Source organism: Manis pentadactyla, chromosome 8, assembly GCF_030020395.1.
Source record: "Manis pentadactyla isolate mManPen7 chromosome 8, mManPen7.hap1, whole genome shotgun sequence".
NCBI classification, from domain to species: Eukaryota; Metazoa; Chordata; class Mammalia; order Pholidota; family Manidae; genus Manis; species Manis pentadactyla.
Window position 1 is genome coordinate 53126538 of NC_080026.1, and position 21952 is coordinate 53148489.

General features: G+C 37.3%; 1 protein-coding gene across 5 annotated transcripts in view; it reads right to left on the bottom strand.

The window, feature by feature from the left end:
* Positions 1 to 21952, bottom strand: part of LYST (lysosomal trafficking regulator) — a 224662-nt gene that overhangs the window by 22544 nt on the left and 180166 nt on the right. For 4 of the 5 annotated variants that reach the window (XM_036919307.2, XM_057505741.1, XM_036919308.2 and 1 more), the window contains 6 exons: positions 18233 to 18463; positions 16025 to 16214; positions 12763 to 12899; positions 10080 to 10178; positions 5021 to 5160; positions 4645 to 4742 (listed from right to left, as the gene is read on the bottom strand). In XM_036919307.2, coding sequence (XP_036775202.2) covers positions 4645 to 4742; positions 5021 to 5160; positions 10080 to 10178; positions 12763 to 12899; positions 16025 to 16214; positions 18233 to 18463 — 895 coding nt within the window. Of the gene's footprint in view, positions 1 to 4644; positions 4743 to 5020; positions 5161 to 10079; positions 10179 to 12762; positions 12900 to 16024; positions 16215 to 18232; positions 18464 to 21952 lie in introns of those variants that run through there. The other variant, XR_008998856.1, reaches the window with a different exon arrangement.

Sequence of the window (21952 nt, forward strand, 5' to 3'; positions counted from 1 at the left end):
GGAAGCAATTGCTGAAAACTTCCCCAATCTGGGGAAGGAGATAGTCTCTCAGGCCATGGAGGTACATAGATCTCCCAACACAAGAGACCCAAGGAAGACAACACCAAGACATATAGTAATTAAAATGGGAAAAATCAAGGATGAGGACAGACTATTAAAAGCAGCCACAGAGAGAAATAAGATCACATATGAAGGAAAGCTCATCAGGCTATCATCAGACTTCTCAGCAGAAATCTTACATGCCAGAAGGGAGTGGCATGATATATTTAATGCAATGAAACAGAAGGGCCTTGAACCAAGAATATTTTATCTGGCAAGATTATTATTTAAATTTGAAGGAGGGATTAAACAATTTCCAGATAAGCAAAAGATGAGAGAATTTACCTCCCACAAACCAACTATACAGTCAATTTTTGAGGGACTGCTATAGATCAAGGTGTTCCTAAGGTTTAATAGCTGTCACCAGAGGTAATAAAACCACAGTAAAGAAAGTAGAAGTTAATTACTACACAACTACAAAATTAAATCAATGACCCCCAAAGTCAATCAACGGATAGACAAAGAGTACAGAATATGATACCTAATATATAAACAATGGAGGAGGAAGAAAAAGGAGGAGAAAAAAGAACCTTTGGATCGTGTTTGCAGTTGGCATACTGAGTGAGTTGAGTTGGACTCTTGGATAGTAAGGAAGTTATCTTGAACCTTTGGTAACCACGAATCTAAAGCCTGCAATGGCAATAAGTACATACCTATCAATAATCACCCTAAATGTAAATGGACTGAATGCACCAATCAAAGGACACAGAGTCACTGAATAGATAAAAAAACAAGACCCATCTATATGCTGCCTGCAAGAGACTCACTTTTAAACCAAAGACATGCACAGACTAAAAGAGAAGGGATGGAAAAAGATATTTCATGCAACTAATAGCAAGAAAAAAGCAGGAGTAGCAGTTCTTGTATCAGACAAAATAGACTTCAAAACAAAGAAAGTCACAAGAGACAAAGAAGGACATTACATAATGATAAAGGGGTCAATCCAACAAGAGGATATACCCATTATAAATATATATGCACCCAACACAGGAGCACCTACGTATGTGAAACACATACTAACAGATTTAAAAGGGGAAATAGAATGCAACGCATTCATTCTAGGAGTATTCAACACTCCACTCCCTCCAAAGGACAGATCAACTAGACAGAAAATAAATAAGGACACAGAGTCACTGAACAACACACTAGAACAGATGGACCTAACAGACATCTACATAATTCTACACCCAAAAGCAGCAGAATACATATTCCTCTCAAGTTCACATGGAAGATTTTCAAGAATAGATCATTGCTAGGCCACAGAAAAAGCCTCAATAAATTCAAAATGATTGAAATTGTACCAACCAGTTTCTCAGATCACAAAGGTATAAAATTAGAAATAAAATACACAAAGAAAATGAAGAATCCCACAAACACATGGAGGCTACACAACATGCTCCTAAATAATCAATGGATTGATGACCAAATAAAAACAGAGATCAAGCAATACATGGAAACAAATGACAAAAATAATTCAACACTGCAAAAATCTGTGGGACGCAGGGAAGGCCGTGCTAAGAGGAAAGTATAATGCAATATAGGCCTACCTCTGGAAAGAAGATCAATCCCATATGAACAGTCTAAACTCACAATCAACAAAACTAGAAAAGGAAAACCAAATGAGGCCCAAAGCCAGTAGAAGGAGGGGCATAATAAAGATTAGAGCAGAAATAAATAAAATCGAGAAGAATAAAACAATAGAAAGAATCAATGAAAGCAAGAGTTGGTTCTTTGAGACACTAAACAAAATAGAAAAACCCCTAGCCAGACTAATCAAGAAAAAAAGACAGTCTACAAACAGAGAGAGACTCAGAAATGAGAAAGGAAAAATTACTACAGATACCATAGAAATATAAAGAATTATTAGAGAATGCTATGAAAAATTATATGCTAACAAGCTGGATAACCTAGAAGAAATGGACAACTTTCTAGAAAAATACAACTTTCCAAGGATGACCAGAAAGAAACAGAAAATCTGCACAGACCAATTACCAGCAACGAAATTGAATTGGTAATCAAGAAATGACCTAAGAACAAAACAGCTGGCCCAGATGGCTTCACCACTGAATTTTATCAAACATTTAGTGAAGACCTAATACCCATCCTCTTTAAAAGTTTTCCAAAAAGTAGAAGAGGAGGGAATACTTCCAACTCATTCTACGAGGCCAGCATCAGTCTAATATGAAAACCAGGCAAAGACACCCCAGAAAAAGAAAATTACAGAACAATATCCCTGATGAACACAGATGCAAAAATACTGAACAAAATATTAGCAAACCAAATTCAAAAATATATCAAAAAGATCATCCACCATTATCAAGTAGGATTTATTTCAGGGCTGCAAGGATGGTACAATATTAGAAAACCCATCTACATCATCCACCACATCAACAAAAGGAAGGACAAAAACCACATGATCATCTCCATAGATGCTGAAAAAGCATCTGACAAAATTCAACATCCATTCATGATAAAAACTCTTAACAAAATGGGTATGGAGGGCAAGTACCTCAACATAATAAAGGCCACATATGACAAACACACAGCCAACATCATACTTAACAGCGAGAAGCTGAAAGCCTTTCCTTTAAAATCAGGAAAAAGACAAGGATGCCCACTCTCTCCACCTGTATTCAACATAGTTCTGGAGGTCCTTGCCACAGCAATTAGACAACACAAAGAAATAAAGGGCAAAACAACCCAATTAAAACATGGGCAGAGGATATGAAGAGACAGTTCTCCAAAGAAGAAATTCAGATGGCCAACAGACACATGAAAAGATGTTCCACATCACTAATCAGCAGGGAAATGCAAATTAAAACCTCAAAGACATATCACCTCACACCAGTTAGGATGACCAGCATCTAAAAAACTAAGAACAACAAATGCTGGCGAGGATGTGGAGAAAGGGATACTTTCCTACACTGCTGGTAGGAATGTAAGCTAGTGTGTAGAGCAATATGGAGGTTCCTCAGGAAACTAAAAATAGACATACTATTTGACCTGGGAATCCCAATCCTTGGAATTTACCCAAAGAATACAACTTCTCAGATTCAAAAAGACATATGCACCCCTATGTTTATTGCAGACTATTTACAATAGCCAAGATATGGAAGCAACCTAAGTGTCCAATCAGTAGATGAATGGATAAAGAAGATGTAGTATATATACACAATGGAATACTATTCAGCCATAAGAAAGAAACAAATCCTACCATTTGCAACAACATGGATGGAGCTGGAGGATATTATGCTCAGTGAAATAAGCCAGGTGGAGAAAGACAAGTGCCAAATGATTTCCCTCATTTGTGGAGTATAATAACAAAGCAAAACTGAGGGAACAAAACAGCAGCAGACTCACAGACTCCAAGAAGGGACTGGTGGTTGCCAAAGAGGAGGGGTGTGGGAGGGAGGGAGAGGGGGATTGAGGGGTATTATGTTTTGTACACACAGTGTGAGGGGTCACGGGGAAAACAGTGTAGTACAGAGAAGGCAAATAATGAATCTGTGGCATCTTACTGCACTGATGGACAGTGATTGCAATGGGGTGTGGGTAGGGACTTGATAATATTAATATGGGTGAATGTAGTAACCACACTCTTTTTTCATGTGAATCCTTCGTAAGAGTGTACATCAATAATATCTTAATAAAAAAAATTTACTGAATGTGGTGGGCATCTCAACACTCCCAAATTTCCTAACTTGAAGTAGTTAGTGTCAGAATTGAACTGCATTGCTGGAAAATCCATTGGTGTCACAGAACTGGATAATTGTTTGTTGTCTGCGAAGATACCACACATTATGTTTCAGAAAAAAACAAACAATATAAAAAATGCAAGCAAAGGCTAGAGGTCCACCCACTATAAATGTGTCAAAGATATTTTACACTGAGTGGATAGAAAGATAGAGTTTTTCAAGGGATCATTAAGATCCTTACAAATAGAAATAAACATCGAAAATTTGTGAATTTTTCCAACCGTTCTTTCCTGCTGGGTACATCAAGTTTTTAGTATATATACATGAAAAAAAACCCATACAAATCAAAGCAAGACCTTTGATTAGGAGCTATATCTGTGTCATGTAAATTAGGAGATATATCTGTCACGTCTACTTGTCATTCTCTACTATTGTTCTCTCTCAGGAACTGGAAGACATATTCAAAGTTGATCATCCACTGATGTTTTTCATTTAGTCACGAGGAAAGTAGTAGTTAAAAAGCAGAAGCAAAAAAGTATAGAACAAAACCCAAGAAAATTCAGATAATTATGTAAATAACAATTAACTTACATGTGCTCAAATGCAATCTTACACATATCAAAAAAAGTTAAATTATGACAATGCTATCTTTTGTATAAGTTGCCAGCTAAACTGATGAACTCAGTGTTGGACCTTACTACATTTTAATGCACATACATGCTATTATCACAGCATTTAGATCTTGCAGGGCCTGAGAGAAGTATCTGACAGTGCAGCCTGTGCGGTAGCCAGCTGGCTGAATGCACTGCTGGCATAGCGGCCCTGTGCTTTGGTGTTGGGGCTAGCTCACCTGAATCACACACAGTGGCAATGTCACCTGTTGTCTCACTGGCAGAGACGGCCGTGACAGGGCTTTTGTGTCCCGCCAGACTTTGTACGTAGCACAACCTGAAAGATCAAAGATGTGAATTTGAAAATAAACATTAAATATAATTATATTCTTATTTGTATAAATCTTTTCTTCAGTATAGGCACTGACTATTCATAAGGCATTCCTAACTGTATCCCTAACTGATCTTTTGATTATAATAAGATTACAAAGGTAATGACTGTATTTCATGCTTAAAATTATAATATAACTAAAGATACTATTTTAGTGGATCTGTTTCATACAATAAGAACTGAAGCATTAAAAATAGCTAAGTTTGGTTGGAGACCTTCTGTACCTGTTTAAATCCCATATGATGCAGGTTCCATCTCTGCTCACACTTATCATTATACTGTATGGTTTGCAAACAAACAAGCTGGTTATTTCCTCTGTGTGCCCATAGAGATGTATCTGAGATTCCATTTCTATCTCTGAAGGCTGAAATTAAAAAATTAAGTATAAGATAGAAACATTGACAAAAGATAACCTAGTGTTATCTCAAAAATAAAAACAACCTAAGTGTCTCATTTTTTTCAAACATACCATTTTTCCATCCAATTCAGTTCAACTTTTTCTAAAGAGTAACACTAAGTAAACATTAAAAAATTTTTAATTGTCCATAATTTCATCAACTAATATACTTTGCATTTTTTTGTTTATTCTTGTCCAGTTTATCCTAATAAATATACACATATTTTTTAGTTGTGATTACTGCCATGTAATTTTGTTTTTATTTTACATTCTCTCATAATCATTTCTACTTTTGACACTGTCTTCAAAATGATTTTCAATGTTGTTATAATATTCTAATCAGTTAGTATGCTAGTATGCCATAATTTACTTGAGCATCCTTTATTGATAGACATTGAAAACTGTTTCTAATTTTTTCAAAATTATAGATGTTAGAATTAAATTCTTCATGCATGAAAGTTTTGTTGCTCCTCTGAATTATTTCCTTAGAATGAATTTCCAGGATCTCACTAGTGGGTCAGTGAATATTGATAATTTTATAGTGTTTGACAGTGTACTTTTCAAAGGCATAGCACCAATTCACGATTCCACCAAAGGTGGTGTATATAATGACACATTACTTGTCAATAGCTAGGAATTGGTTGTCTAAATCAAAGGTCACAAACTGATGTTCCAAGGTCCACATTGCCTTACAGATGCAAGATGTCCCCGAAAGGTTTGACTTGTTTTCACAAGGCTAGCTGTTTATTGCCATAAAGTATTTCCACTTCAAAGAATACAGAAAAGTAGACTAAGTATAACAAAAAATTGTACACTGACCACTCAGTTAAACTACTCCTAACATTTTATATGATCACTTTATTTTTTAAATACAGAAAACATTACACATTACATAGTTTGGGTACTGTTTAACATCCCATTTCCCCTCCCCTGTCAGGAGTTCCCACTGCCCTGAATTTTGTATTTATGTTTCCCACGTATGTAGAATACATGTTCTACAATATGTTACTAAAACTATGAACAACATATTGTATTGTTTTTTATGTTGATAAACTTTATATATGTGGTATTATTCTTTAGGTATCTTCTGCATCTTGCTTTTTTGTTCACTATTGTTTTTGAAACATATCTGTGTTGCTATATTAGCTGAAACTCATCTATTTTAAGTGCTATGTAGTCCAGTGTTTTATTCATATAAAAATACATATTTTACACTTAGAGAATTAAATGACTAGACAACACCAGGTTCACATTCTTCCTTGGAACAACAGGCTTCAGCTGTGTAGTAGCTGCTCTGTTCAGCCAGGGCATGTGGCCTTCAACTGAACACAACCACAGCAACCAGGTGGGCTTTGAACGAGAGAGGGTCCTGGGTGTGGGCCCCTTCTGGCTCTCTGACTGTGACCTTTTGTGCAGGGCCAGTAGTCTGCAGGACTGAGGAGACGCGCCCAGAACCCTTTCAGACCATGCTGCAGGCTACCTGGGAGCAAGGAATTCCCTGCACCAAAAGCCCTAAGTCCCTTCTTTCTCTGCTTGAGCTCTGCAGCATTTGAATTTGTGACTCACCTTTCATTCTAAATCTTTGAAAATTTCCCAGGTGTTAAATGGCAATCAAGGTTGCTTTAAGTTGCATTTTCTAAAGTTTAACTTTTTCACATATTCACTTTCTTATCCATACTTTTGAGTGCAGGTTTTATGTACTTGTTACTATGTTAAAAAAAATTCACTTATAGGAACTCCTCTATTTGTGGAACAGAATGCAAGTATCTTCCTTGTTTCTGCCAGATGACATGGACCGCATGCCAATCTAGGGACGCCTTATCCAAAGTTGAGTCCTGAGGTTCCCCCCAGCACAACCAGGGAATTCCAACCCAGGCTGTGGTTTCATGCAAGAGCTGAAACATATGTATGTATATATGTCATATGTATTCTTTTATTACTCCATAACCATGAATAATATTCATGGAGTAAACACAACATAGGGTCCCTGTAATGGTTGATAATTTTATATATTTTACACTTTAAAATGATCACAAGAGTTATTGTAACTAGATGATTCTCTGATGGATCAGAAAATAATTTCTATGGGTAAAACAGGAATCTTATGGTGCCCTACTTCATTTAAAATTGTTCTTGAATGACATACTACTATCATGGATGAACTGAATATATATATTCTCCTATAGCCACCACTTTAGAGAACAGAAATGTAGTTGGTCACTTATATGAAGATGACGTGGCTGGTTACACTATTTAGTACATGAAAAAATGACTCAAGCAACTATTTTAAAATCACACCACTTTTAGAAGACATTCTTTTCTAATATAAAAATGGCTTATAGATAACAATTCCTTATAACAAGTCAACTTATTCATCAGTACCTAGAATGCACTTAGAAGGCTATCTTGGGAGATGCAGCAGAAACTTACAAAGCTCAAAGTTAGATATGCTTCACTAGCTAAGGAAGGTATTTCATAAGAGCCCCTTGAAAATATTTCCAAACAATTATTTTGGTCATACATTAATGGAACTTGAGGAATCTTTCTTTTGTCTATGTTAAAGCCAACACTGATGGGAACATAAATGCTTTTAGAACCATGGCATTCAGTGGATTGGGAGAACAGAAACTAGTGAACATGAGGTGCTTCCTGCTAATCTCACAGGTGCAGGCTCAGAACTGCAGCTTTAGGGACACCAAAATGGTGAGACGGTCCTGCAGAAAAGGCAACCAGGACATCTACAAAAACTGAAGTCACCTCCCCTTAAAACAAACAATGATAAAAAGATGCAGTTTTGGATACAGTTTAAATAGTAACTATAAATCTAATGGCTTGATTGCCTAATACTATTATACTTAGGAGAAAAAGAAAACCCTTATAAATAAGCTAAAAATCTACTTTCAGGTAAATATATAACCAAGGAAGTATAAGCAAGATAAGACTTCACAAGTCTACATTAACTTCAAATCTAAAAGAAGCATGTCTTGTTATATTCAAATTATAACAGCCACACTTCTGATCTGCTCTATTCAAAGCTATGCTGTGCACAACTACTCCTATACTGATAACTTCATCTCTCTGTTTAACTTGTACTTTATACTGTATTAGTGTACAATTAAAATTTTAAATATAGAGAGAATGAAAGTAACAAAAATGAAGAACAAGGCTGTCCAAAGTGTTGAGAAAAGCAATAGGAAATAAAAAGCTAAAGATGAACCTAGTTTTAAATAGGTGTCTCTGGCATGGTGCAAAATTATCTAAGTACACAGCAGATAGCTGCTCTAGCAGTGGTGATTAGAACATATTTGGAGGAAAAGGAAACAGAAGGGTGAGCTCAGAAAATGAAAGGTGATGGCAGCAGTGAATATTAGGGATGTTACAAAATCAACACCCATATGAGGCCTTTGAGAGTAAAAAGGAGCATAAAGGAGTCATTCCAAAAGCTAAGACACTTCTTGGCTGGTGGTCTCAGCATTCATCTTTATAGGTGGCATATTAGAGTCTTACTTTTCCAGCCTACTTTTGCCACTCCTTCCCAGCATGTTAAACTATAAACTGCATATAAAAAGTCTTTACCATCCCCTCATTACCATGCCTTTGATTCCATGTTGCTTTCCTTTGCCTGAAATATTTTTTCCTCTTTTCTCTGTGTAGTAAAATGAATCTTTAAGATGCAGCTCAAGTGTAATTTTTCTGGCCCCTGGACATCTGGTTGGTCCCTCTTCTGTGCTATTCTAACCTGCATGTGAATCTTCATTACAGCACACACTTCGCTGTTCTGTAATGATCTGTACGTGCCTGTGTCTGATGCTAAGGAGCCTTCCTGACAGCCTGCCACATCACTGCAGTGGCCTTCTAGCTGGTGTCTTTGCCTTAGCTCTCCTATCCCTTTTAAGTGCTTCTCCTTGTAGGCTTCACAGTGTTCTTTCTAAAGTGCTGACTGGATCATATTATTCCTGCTGAAAACATTTTAATGGTTCCTTATGCTAAGGGACAGAAACAATATGATGGTCACATTTACACCCCAAGGATCATGGCAGAAAACCTTAACAAGGGCTTAAAAGGGAATAAACTTGGACAGAAAAGTAAGAGGAATCTAGCATCACCCTACAATAGGAATACACGTTTCACCCAATAAAACATATTTAATAATATAATGGAGAAAATTGTAATGGAAAAAAAAAGCACAGAGAAAGTTCTAGATTGGAGTGATTATTACTGACTTACCACCCCAAATATGCCACTTATCCTTAATGGCACCACAGACAGTTGATTCAAGAAAGGAACAACAGTAAATTAACAGGATTATTGCATAGTGTGTCTTCTTTTCTTCACTAGAGTGTTTTATAATTTAACTCACAAATCTTGAGGATTCAGTGAATGGCTAAAAGAAAATTTTTCTAGTGGTAGAAATGAAGATGAGCTAGTTGAATTTTGTTGACAGCTAATTTATCTGGAGAGTGTGAGAGTATATTAAGAGAGTGTAAGATTGCTCATCATTAGGGGTTTGAAGCTTGAGATTTCACAGAATCTTGCTCCTAAGCATTGAAGTGGATACTGAGAATACTGTTATGCAAGCATCAAAACGTCATGAAAAAGCCTAACACAAAACAGATCCTAACTCAAAATACTGCCTCTGACACACAAAAATAAAACCTTTTAAATTATTTTTGCATATTTCAATATAATTATTGTGATCCTGACAAACCTAAAATGAAAGAGTTAGGTATGTGACCTTTCACATTCTAAGGGCTTATGTGAAGAAAAGATTGAAGTACAAAAATTTTAAGTTACTCTTAAACAAGGTAAATTATGCCTCATAAAGGTTTTCTTGCCCTCCTAATGTGAAATTCCCAAAGTACCCACCAAGCGAGTCCAGGACCTACCGTGCTGCTCGTCAGCCTATTTGTGTAGGCAGTGATGACACCACACTTGCTCCCAGTAAACAGCTGGCAACCATCAGGGACCCAAGCACAACTAGTCACCTTTGAAAAAGGATGGAGTCAAAGAGTATCATGTTTAAAAGCATAAAATGCTTCTCTGACAACTCTTTAACAAATACATAATCACAACATGTAAGGTAAACTGTTAACCTGAAATAATTGGAATGGTGTAGGATATAATAATAGAGCCAGGTGTCTTAAAAGTTGTTTTCAAATTAAAATATATTGCACTGCATTGTCCATGATTTCACGTTTTTCTGTACACACATATACAGCTATTTGCTCCTCAGAAATTTAAGCAAAGTGATCCAGATCGACTAGATCAAAGATTAATGTATGTGTATGTGGGAGTGTTTCACACATTTGCCTGATTTTAATTTTTTTTCTGTTTTTGATGGGAAAACAAGGTAAACAGAGATATTGTTTCTAACAGTTCTAAACATTGTTAAATAGAAGGAAAGACAAATGTGGATAAAAAGCTGGGATTGTTCCCTTGGGATTATAAGCCTTTCAGTCCTATCCATGGAGGCACTCTTCAAAGTCAGTTCAACTCTGCTTGGCCTGATGAGTCTTCCCCTGGGTACTAGCTGACCCCCAGGGCCACGTGCACGGCAGCTGTTCTCCCTGCCCCGTCTCCTTTCTGCCTCCCCACACAGCAGTCCCCACTGAGAAGACAGGGTCAGCTGTGGACCTCTGCCCCTTCCTCCTTTGTGCCTCAAAGTGTCTTGCAGCTTCTCCTGATTTAAAGGAGGAAGTTTCTCTGTTTTCAAAGGCCAGTCCCACCCCACTTCCAATGTCCCTCAGAATCCTTGTCCTCTCTCAGAATTCGAGTCTTCCCTTGGACCTACAAATGTGCCAAGATAATGCTGTCTTAAAAACTAACTTTCTTTGGTTCTGGCTCTACTTAACTCCTAACTTAAGTCCAGTGGATCCAATTTTATTTCTGAGTTTCTTTATAGTTCCAACTATGGTAAGGATTGAGATTTTGTAACTTTTATTCTTTCTTAGAGGTCTTCCAAAGAACAGAGAAAATGTACCTATTTTTCATATATAGGAAAAATTATTGTGTCTACTGAATTCTTTTATAAACTGAAGTTACATTACATGATTTTAATAATCTTGTTTGTCCTCTACCTTGAAGTATTTTTCTATTATTCTAGGAATCATTTCATCACTACTCATCAATCACTCACAACTATGCTAAAACAAAACAAACAAAATAATAAAATGGAAGAATGATAGATATCCTGGAAGGATGATGTAATATGTGAAATAAACCGTCATTTTTTAGTTTTCTTATTGCTTTGTCTAAAGAACATTGTCATGTTTCAAGAAAGTATAAAAGAGGGCTGCAGACACCATTTCTGTAGTCTGCTTTCAGGTTCATTGAACACAGTTGGGAATTCACAATTTTTCATTCTCTACTGATAACAGAAAAGATAATAAATTAATGGAGGTCAATCAGAAGGTGTAGGTGAAGAGACAGGACTCAAATCTCTAATGATGATGATGAAATTCAACATGTAAGTGAAATATGTAATATGGAAAGTGTAAGTGTTCCTATGATAATACCCTAGATGTATTTTCTCAAACTAAAGAACTAATGAGTGAAGTACATATTTCTAAGGCTGAAAATGAAATATGCTGCTCTCATCCCACTTGACCAGAACTACTTTATCACACAGTATTTTGCTAAAAAAATATGGACTACCCTGTTGTGCTTAAGATTTATGAGAGAATTCCTTAATCTTTTATGATGTTTGTGTGTGAAACTTAAGAAAATGATAGAAATAATTTTGTAATGCTTAAATTCTTATTAAATTTCTAATACGGTTGCTTTTCACTGCCTTTCATTCTTACTTTTCTTAGTTTAGGATAAGCCAGGTAACTGTTCTCCTTTATCTCACTGCCAAAAACTTTTACAAAGTAGCATACTCTGTTTTTAAAGTGCTCATGGAATGGGGATACATGTTAGAACACATGAATAGGCAGCAGATGTTACACAGGTAATGAAGGTCAGAAAACAGTAAAAGAAATTCCTATGGAAAGATAGTCAAAGAAATAAGGTTTAACATACAACTTAGTTCCAGAAAAAGTTGTGGCAGTATTGTGTGTGTGTGCATGCGTATGGTGTTTAATAGCTTACAAAGTACTTGCACAAACAGTGGGTAAATTTTACCACATCTCTGAGAAAGAGTAGTGAGGGTGCTGTTATCCCAGCTTTATAGAGGAGGAAAGAAACTCTTGTGTGGTGAGATCAGGTAACTTGTCAAAAGTTACACAGTAAATCATTAACACAGATTACAGGCTTTCATTAGGTCGGGTGCTCCTTCCACCACATGATGCCTGATTACACAGTCCATTCAGGAAAAACCAGGTGTAGAAGATGGCACTCTGGCTATAGAAAATTATGTAGTGACAAAGGGCAAGTTAACAGGGCTGATTTTATTCAAACACGAGGCTGTTAGCTGCTGCTGAGTAAGAGATTATGGTAACCGTCTCAGTAAGACCCTGAGCAGAAGACTGGGGACACTGTCCAAACAGTGGTAGTTGGGAAGTCTGTAAGCATTGTAAACCAGGCACGTGTCCAGCATAAGCAGCTCGGCCTCGACTAAATGCAGTTTACCTGATATTGTTGTGAACTTTGTATAAAGTTTATTGGAGGCTCGCTTTGTTTACTCTTCAGCCTTAAAATGTTATCAGCATATCCCCAGCTCAGGATGGCTGACCACTGAATGTCTGTACTGTTCATGCTTCTCACACCTCGAGAAGGAGAAATCAAAGCATCAGACTGCTGCAGCCCAAGTGTTATTTGACAGCCTTCAAAAATGGCTGGTTAACAGCAGAGGTTTACATAGCAGAACACATATCATTCTAGTGCAAAATCATCTTTATATCCATAAGATGGACTGATTTATGTAGTTTTATTCCTTTAATGCTAATGGGATTCTAAGGATGGAACTGCATTCTTTTTCACTGGCAGTGCTTTGGTTGGGATTTGATTTAGAACTAAAATTTCTGATAAGAAATTTTTATAAAAGACAGTGATAGTCAAGCTTACTCTATTCATGTTCTGCAACACCCTATTTTAAAAAATAAATGTGAACCAGATACCATTTAAATAACTTTTTAAATAGACCCTGCAGAAAAACCCAAATGGACAATTATTTAAGAGAACATAGAGAAGTGGCACCCACCCTGAGATGGGAAAACTCAACAGGTTCACCTGTAAGGACTGCACATGGCAGACCTTCATCTAGTAAATGTCAGTTCTTTCCTCTTTCCCTCTGTCTTTTTTTACATAGTATGTCCCTTTGGGATAAAGATTTGGACATTTGACATTCCCTTTAGGTACTGATCTATGCCTGAAGATAGCTATGCAGCATACGTGCTCTAACTGGTAGGCACTTGGTGCTTGGCACACTTTTAATTCCATAAGGAGAGAGACTGTGCTTTATTTATTCCAGTATCTAGCATAATAACCAGCAAATAGAGGAATAAAACAAATGAATATTTGTTGAATGAATCAACAGCACATTGAACATGCAATTCACAAATCTACTTTTATTGAGTATAATACTAAATGTTAACATCAGTTTTTTAATAAAGGAAATGGGATATACTCACTAAATAAAAGTTCCTCTAAGTATTAGCTTTTAGGAAAAGGCATTATATTTCATGAGTCTCAGGAGTTCTTAAATTCTACCAATAATGACTGGCATGTGGCAGGTGCTCAATAAATCAAGTGTTCCATGAACCAAATAAAGTTAGTAATTGTTCCCAGTTTCTCATAACAGCCATACAAGATGTACCATTTTCTTTGAACAAAACGAACTTCTCTTTTACTCTTAAAGACAGTGGATCTTAAACAGGAGTTTGCAAGAAAATTGCTGTTTCTGTATGTGTAGGCTTGGACTCAAGCCCCAGAAATTCTGGTGTAGTGTATCTCAAATGGGACCCAAGCAAGTGTATTTTGAAAAAAAGCACCTCAGGCAATTCCGAGGCACAGTCAGTTCTAAGTAATTGGCCTATACTGGATTTAAGATAATCAAAACCACTTCAGTTCAGTTGTTACATTGTACTACGCACTTATAATTGGCAAAAATACACTTATTTGTTCAGCATTTTGCTGCAGTGAACACATGACCTTTCACCTGCAAGCTGCACTCTTCGTTTGTCCCTGCCAGGCTCCACACAATGCCTATGTGGACTGCAATGTGCTGGGTACAGAGTGAACACTCATGTGGTCCCTGACTCCAGCATGCTGACAGCCAGTCTGATGGACATTTACTGAGCACTTAGAATGCATCTGGCACTGTGCTAATCATTCCCTATATGGTTTCATTTAATCCTTACAGTAAGTTACTCTGTGAGGTGAATCCTTTTGTTATTTTCATTTTATAGATCAAGAGCCAGGGTCTGGAAGGTGTAATTTCCTCAAGGTCACACAACTATTAAGTAGCTAAGCTGGGATGCAAATTCAGGCACTGGGCCTCCAAGGCCATCACTGTGTTATTACACCACTTTCCTGGACATAGCAAGATTCTGACAAATCCCAAATACATTCCACAAGGAAATAAAAATTAATTTGAATGAATGCCATTAAGGGAACACTAAGGGCTTGTGACTGTAGTGGCACAAATAAGATAGGTTGACAATTATATTTGACATTTAAGACTCATCATGCTAAGTGATAATACCTTTCTTTTATGCTCAACTGAAATAAACTTCAATCTACTCTTAATTAATTTTTTAAAGGTAAATTTATTCACACATTTTACTACTCTAACTAGTATGAGTAGTCAATTACTTGTGACATACCTTACAATTAATTACAATATACTAGTGATAGTAAACCACTTATGCCACAATAACTATGATTAAACAGATTTACCTTATGCTATAAATTCACTATACTTGGATAAAATGGTATGCAGACTCTTTCGCTTCTAACAACTGTAAATGCAATTACTTATTTCATGGTAGAGTTAAAAGTCTGAGGAACTGTGCAGTCTTGCCAGCACACTTCATTTCTTCGAGTGACTGATGTTTGGCAGTACTGGTATCCTCGTACTGCAGGGCCATGTGGTGAAGGCTATATGGGTGGTGAGGAATGCAGTGCACAGAAAGGAATGCTAAACACTAACAGTGTGGACTGCTAGGGGCATCTAGGTAGCATCCTGGCTTGCAGACAAATTGGCACACACCTGATGTGAACAGGTGAGTGCCCCCAGTCATTCATGTTAGTGCCCAAAGCCCATGCCATTAAGTAGGGAGAGTTCTTCTGCACTTAAGTGAAATGGTCATTTTGGAAGGTCTGAGGGATTATTTGAGTGGAACACGCCCCTCATTTTCCACTGTGTAGGTGTTTAGAAACAGGAAGCGGGCCTCTGCTGCTCTCTTCTTCCATGTGCTGCTTTTCATGAGTCAGTGCGTAAAGAGTGAGAAAAAGATTGTTTTCCAGGCACATGTATTTTTAAAACCAGTTTTCAGGGTTGTCATGACGTCCTTGTTTTGTCTGTTTTAATTTCATGACTATATATTCCAAAGTACTAGATTTGCTGGTCAAATAAATCTGTCTATTCTGGGATTCAAGAGCTTCAAAGTGTACATTTCTATAAAACTGATAATGCTTTCATCTTGTCAGCATAATCATTTATTCTTATCTCCTTTGATGACTCCTCTCATCTGCATGCAATTCCCATTTTTTTCATGTATTATGTTTTAATTCCTACTTTGCACTAAATAACTACAAATTTGAGCAAGAGTTTTCCACCAAGGACTTAGAAAACTTAGAAATAAAACAAAATACCATCACAGATAAGATGGAAACATTCAACTCTCATGCAGGATATACCTAGAATAATTTTCATTATGTTTTATTTTACCTTGTTCTTTGCTGTATGTCATTAGAAGACAGAAATTTTGGGACAAACCACAGATTGCTCTGGTGGGCAGAGCCTGGAGAGAACCAAATCTTTCTCCATGGGGCTGGCTGAAGCAGACCACAGGTACTGGAGCACTTGGGGAACCCACATACTCTCCCCACTTCAAGCCTTTTATCCATGACAAAGGACTCTAAAAACGAGGAAAGGAAAAAATATGATTTTTCTAAAAGAAGGTAGTAAACACAGACTTACTTGTAATTTAACTTCTAAACAAAGAGAAAGAAACCTGATTATAAGCCCTTTGTGGGTGAGAATTATTTAATACTTGTTTATTTCCCCCATGCTTAGCATATAGAAATACAAGTTTCTTGTTACCGGACACACAGATGAACAGGACAAAGCCCCAGTCCCCCTGGCACTGCATTATACTTGTGATGGGTGCAGAAGTGAAATAAACAAATACATATGCAACATGTCAGGTGGTGAAAGTGCTCTGAAGAAAAACAAAGATGGGGAGGAAGACTGAGAACTATGGAGCTGTTATTTTAGGCATGTGGATGAGGGCAGACCCTGAGGAGGAGTGGGGTGAGGGCAGACTCTGAGGGGGAGTGGGGTGAGGGCAGACTGAGGAGGAGTGGGGTGAGGGCAAACTAGGAGGAGTAGGGTGAGGGCAGACTGAGGAGGAGTGGGGTGAGGGCAAACTAGGAGGAGTAGGGTGAGGGCAGACTGAGGAGGAGTGGGGTGAGGGCAGACTCTGAGGGGGAGTGGGCAGACTGTGAGGGGGAGTGGGATGAAGGCAGACTGAGGAGGAGTGGGGTGAGGGCAGACTGAGGGGGAGTGGGGTGAGGGCAGACTCTGAGGGGGGGTGGGCAGACTGTGAGGGGGAGTGGGATGAAGGCAGACTGAGGAGGAGTGGGATGAAGGCAGACTGAGGAGGAGTGGGGTGAGGGCAGACTGAGGGGGAGTGGGGCGAGGGCAGACTCTCTTAGCAGATGGCATCCAAGTAGAGACCTGAATGGCATGAGAGAGGAACCTGAGGCTGTATTTGGGAACAGTCATTCCAGTTGGAAAGAACAGCAAATGTGAAGGCCCTGAGGTGAGGATGAGGCAGGTGAGTACCACATCCCCACTGCAAGCAGATAGGCTGCTCAGATCATTTATATATACCATTTAAAACAGGGTTTCTTTTTGAAATAAGAATAGTGGTGAATTTAATAGCACTTATTACTTTTCAGGGATGGGATATTAAGTTATTTTGATATGTTAAAATAGTAGATTCTAATTAACATAATGACCGTGGTAATAATGGCTAAAATGTTTTGTGGGTCTTCAAAATCTTGAGTTAAATTGACAAGTAAACAAATACAGCTTTCAACTATAAAACACAACATTGCTGATCTGGTTTCAATAAAACCACATTGTCTAGCATACTGATGTTTTAAATTTGAGTTTTACTAATTATATAACTTTGCTTGTATTTAAGATGCAAATTTGATACATGTAAGCTATAAGCACAAGTATTTTACATTTAATATTCTATTTGTGTTTTACATTTAGTGTACTTAAGTAATATTATTATATAAACTGATTGTGAAAACCTTCCTCTCTGAAGTGGAATCACAGATGAGGGCAGAGATGCACTGCTGCTTCACTTCTCTCGGAGGTCCTTGCTGGGATCCCCTCTGCAAACCTCTCTACCATTTTACACTTCCTGGTATCCCATCTTATGTTGCTTTTATAATGAACAATTTAATTGGATACCAGAATTCATCTTACTCTTAAGGTTTGGTTTGCTTTACTTTTTTATTTCAAAGTAAAAGTTATACCTATTCCTATTTTAAGAGGCAAAACAGTGCAATGCTTTTTATCATTACAATCTGGGGAGGCTGAAGAAATATGTAAGGTTTCCCCTTAACTGTAAGCCACAACATTCACACTTCTGGGCAGGGCTTTTGGTGAAGATGATAACCAGGACCATGCTCTGCATGTCTGCACTGGGATACCCACACTCAGACTTTATTACCACTAACACAGCATTGGCTACACACAGAACATTGCCATCAGCTGATGCATCTGTGCTCACTGGCTGGTGCCTACTCTCAGTCTGGGACCAGGCTGTTCATCTTAGTGTCCCTAAGCCTGGGAGAGGGCCTGACATCTCAGTAGTTGAATCAGTTTTTGCTTTCTATTGAAATTCATATGACATACCGGATAGGTAATTTCTTTGACTTGTTCTCGAGTTTCTCTGAAAGCAAACTGCACTAACAACCCCACAGCAGCAGGGAGCTCTCCTTCAATATTGAGCTTGGATCCAGGTCTGCTCACATGGGCTGACTGGAAGAGCTGACGAGGGGTCTGGCCGTAGGTTTTTATCATGGTTTCTAGAGCTCTTCTCTGAACTGGATCTTCCACTGCAGAGACATCCATTCCAAAATATGTCTGAAGAGTAAAAGAGAACAAGAGATAGGTAAAAAAGAAGGCTTGGCAATAACAACAAAGGGAAAAACAACTAGTTTTGTTCTCTAGACAATGGTTTACTCTGCTCCATTTCCAATGGAAGTGACTTTTAAATGTTTTTAATCAGGTTAGTAATCATTAATGGTCTCACTGAGATCAGAATAGGAGTAACATTCAGTGATGTTTCTGAATGGGTGAATGAATATAGTGTTATCTTGACTGACTGGTGCTAATGTTTATAAAATTGATTTTTAATTTAAGACCAGAGAATATCATATGAGGCTTTTTGTACCTGCAGAGCAAAAGAAATCATAAACAAAATGAAAAAGCAACCTATGAATGGGAGAAAAATATTTGCAAATCATATATCTGATACGGGGTTAATATCCAAAATACATAAGAGTTCAACAACAAAAAATTAAAAAATCCAATTAAAAAATGGGCAGAGAAGACTTGAATAGATGTTTTTCCAAAGAAGACATACAGGTACATGAAAAGATGCTCAATATCATTAATCATCAGGGGAATGCAAGTCAAAACAATGGGATTATCACACCACATCTGTTAGAATGTCTAATGTCAAATGACAAGAAATAACTAGGTTGGTGAGGATGTGGAGAAAAGGGAACCCATGTGCCCTTTTGGTGGAAATGTAAATTGGTGCAACCACAATGGAAAACAGTATGGAGTTTCCTCAAAAAATTAAAAACATAATTACCATATGATCCAGTAATTCCATTTCTGTGTATTTATAAAAAAAAAATGAAACACTAATTTGAAAAGACATGCATCCTGTTTATTGTAGCATTGGTTGCAATAGCCAAGATATGCAAACAACCTAAGGGTCTGTTGATGGATGAATGGATAAAGAAAATGTGGGGTGTGTGCGGCACACACACACACACACACACACACACACACACACACACACACACACATGCACAATGTATAAAAGAGTGAAATCTTGTAACAACATGATGGACTTAGAGGGCATTATACTAAGTGAAATAAGTCAGGCAGAGAAAGACAAATACTGTCTGATCTCACTTATATGTGGCATCTAAAGAAACAAGAAAAACAAGCTTATAGATACATAGAACAGATTGGTGGTTACCAAAGGGACAGGGTAGGGGATGAGGAAAATGGATGAAGGGGGTCAAAAGGCACAAATTTCCAGTTATGAAATAAATTAATCTGGAGGATGTAATGTTTTCCATTGTGTATCTGTTAAGTTGCTAACAGTAAATGTTAAAAGACCTCATCACAGGGAAAAAAATTTGTAACTATGTATGGTGACAGATGTTAACTGGACCTACTGTGATCATTTTGCAATATATATAGATATATAATCATTATGTTGTACACTGGAAACTAATTAAAATGCTATATGTCAACTACATCTAAATTTAAAAAAAAGGAAAACCAAATGAGGTTTTTCTTTAGTCTTGTCTTTCAGAGAGGATTGATGAAAAAATAACCAAGATTTTCAATTAAGTCTACCTAAAATAACTCAGCTTCTACAAGCAGATTAGTAGGTGGCTGTAATTTTTCTGTAGCTGCCTGTCAGATATAGGTCATAAAGCTAGAGTCAAGGAATTAGTCAACATCATTTCAGGTGGTCAACCAAATTGAGAGAGACAATAGAAATTTCATCTGTATGGTCATGCAGAGTCTGAAGAAAGGTATTTTCTTCAATTTGTAAAAATGAGGACTAGAAGTTCAAAGCCATTTATATTTGCCTGAAATTATGTGATATCCAAATGCTCTTTTGTTCTCTGACATAAATACACTCAAAGAGTCTGATTTCTCTCTCTTAAGACACAGTGGCTGGTTTCATAGGACAACCTTTTGTTGTTCACTCAGATTTGCCATCTTGAAGATGCCTACAACTATCAACTAGTGAAGCACATTTTCTTACATATATAGACAGACAGTAAGGAACCTAGATTTCTGTATGTTTATATCTTTCCTCTTTTCTGGGTTGAAGAATCAGGAATCTGCATACTAGTATCAAAACTCAAGCAAAGTCTTTTTGATTTCCATCCTGTAAGCTCAAGAAGAACACCTCATGCTTATTTATCTGTGGAGGGGATAAATTTAATTTTGGCTTCCTCTCTGTGTTTGCTTGGCAAGTTTTCACATACATTGCTGAAAGTGACTAGAAGTTGGCAGTGAGAAGGCTAAGCTATCACTTTATGTTAGCCTCCCTGGGCCAACTTGGCAGCCTGTCAATGGAGGCAAAAGGCCAGCTTCACCTCCTGTGCAGGAGGCAGAAGACTGCGTGGAAAACCAAGTCAACATATTCCACATTTGCCAAAACACTGCAGAGAGGTTGGCACAATTCATGTCCAGGTGAATGGTGTCTTCTGTGCTATCACCTCTCTAGGACTTGAAGCTAAAGAGAAAGGAGGCTCACAGTAATAATCAAACTGGAAGAGGAGTAAAAATTCAGGATTTGCTGCTGTCCTTTCCTTTCTTCCCTAGTGTTGGTAATATAGAAAAGACTTCATGAACAATACTAAATTATTGAAAAAGTGATTTGCCCAAAATGATATATAGGAAAAGGCAAAAATGAAATTAAGATACAATATTGGTAGGTAGTGCAAGAGAGAATTATTGGGTTCTAATCTGAAAGCAGCAGTGAAAATTCCAGGCTCTTTAATGCAAAGGGTGTGATTACACTTTTCTCCTTTGCGTTGTCATCCCTTAGAATCAGCTGAGGAGCAATGTGTTTGCTTTTGTATTTCTAAAGCCAGCAGTTGGAAGCTGGGTACAGATCTGCCATGCTTTGTGCATACCCACTTGTACAATTTAGCTTTTAGCATTTAATCAGTCATAGCAAATTTCATTTATACATCTAGGTATAACAGTTCTATAAATGCCAAAATAACATTTCTAAGATTCTTCAGAAGTTAAATAGTCTCCAACACTACTACTCTCACCACCACGGCCACAGGGATTGAATACTTGTTATAAGGCTTATCTAAACAGGGACATTCTTATGGCTGCTTGACTTAATATACTCAAAAATTCAAATGAAGGTTGCAATAATCCTCTAGTCAAGACTTTAAAAAATTTGTTTTAAAACAGGGCTTCTTTATATTCTGTGTTATCAGTTTCTAACTGGACCCTATATATTAGTGAGTGACGAATTAATATCAAAGGCATTTCTACATTCTTTTCAAAAGGCTAACATTTATTTGTACTTAATTGTATGGCAGACATTATCCTATGTGAATTTCCTTCCTTATTTATGAGGCTGATGCTATTGTTCACACTTTATAAATTTGTACATTTGGGTACAGACAAGTTAAGCTATTTTCCCAGAGTTATGCAGCAAGTGACAGAATCACAGAGGACGTGAAACTCAGTTCTGAATTCAGAGACTGTATACTTAACCATTACACTTTGTTTTGCCTCATGAACGGAACTTAATTAAATTCCTACAACGATATAAACACTATCCTTTTT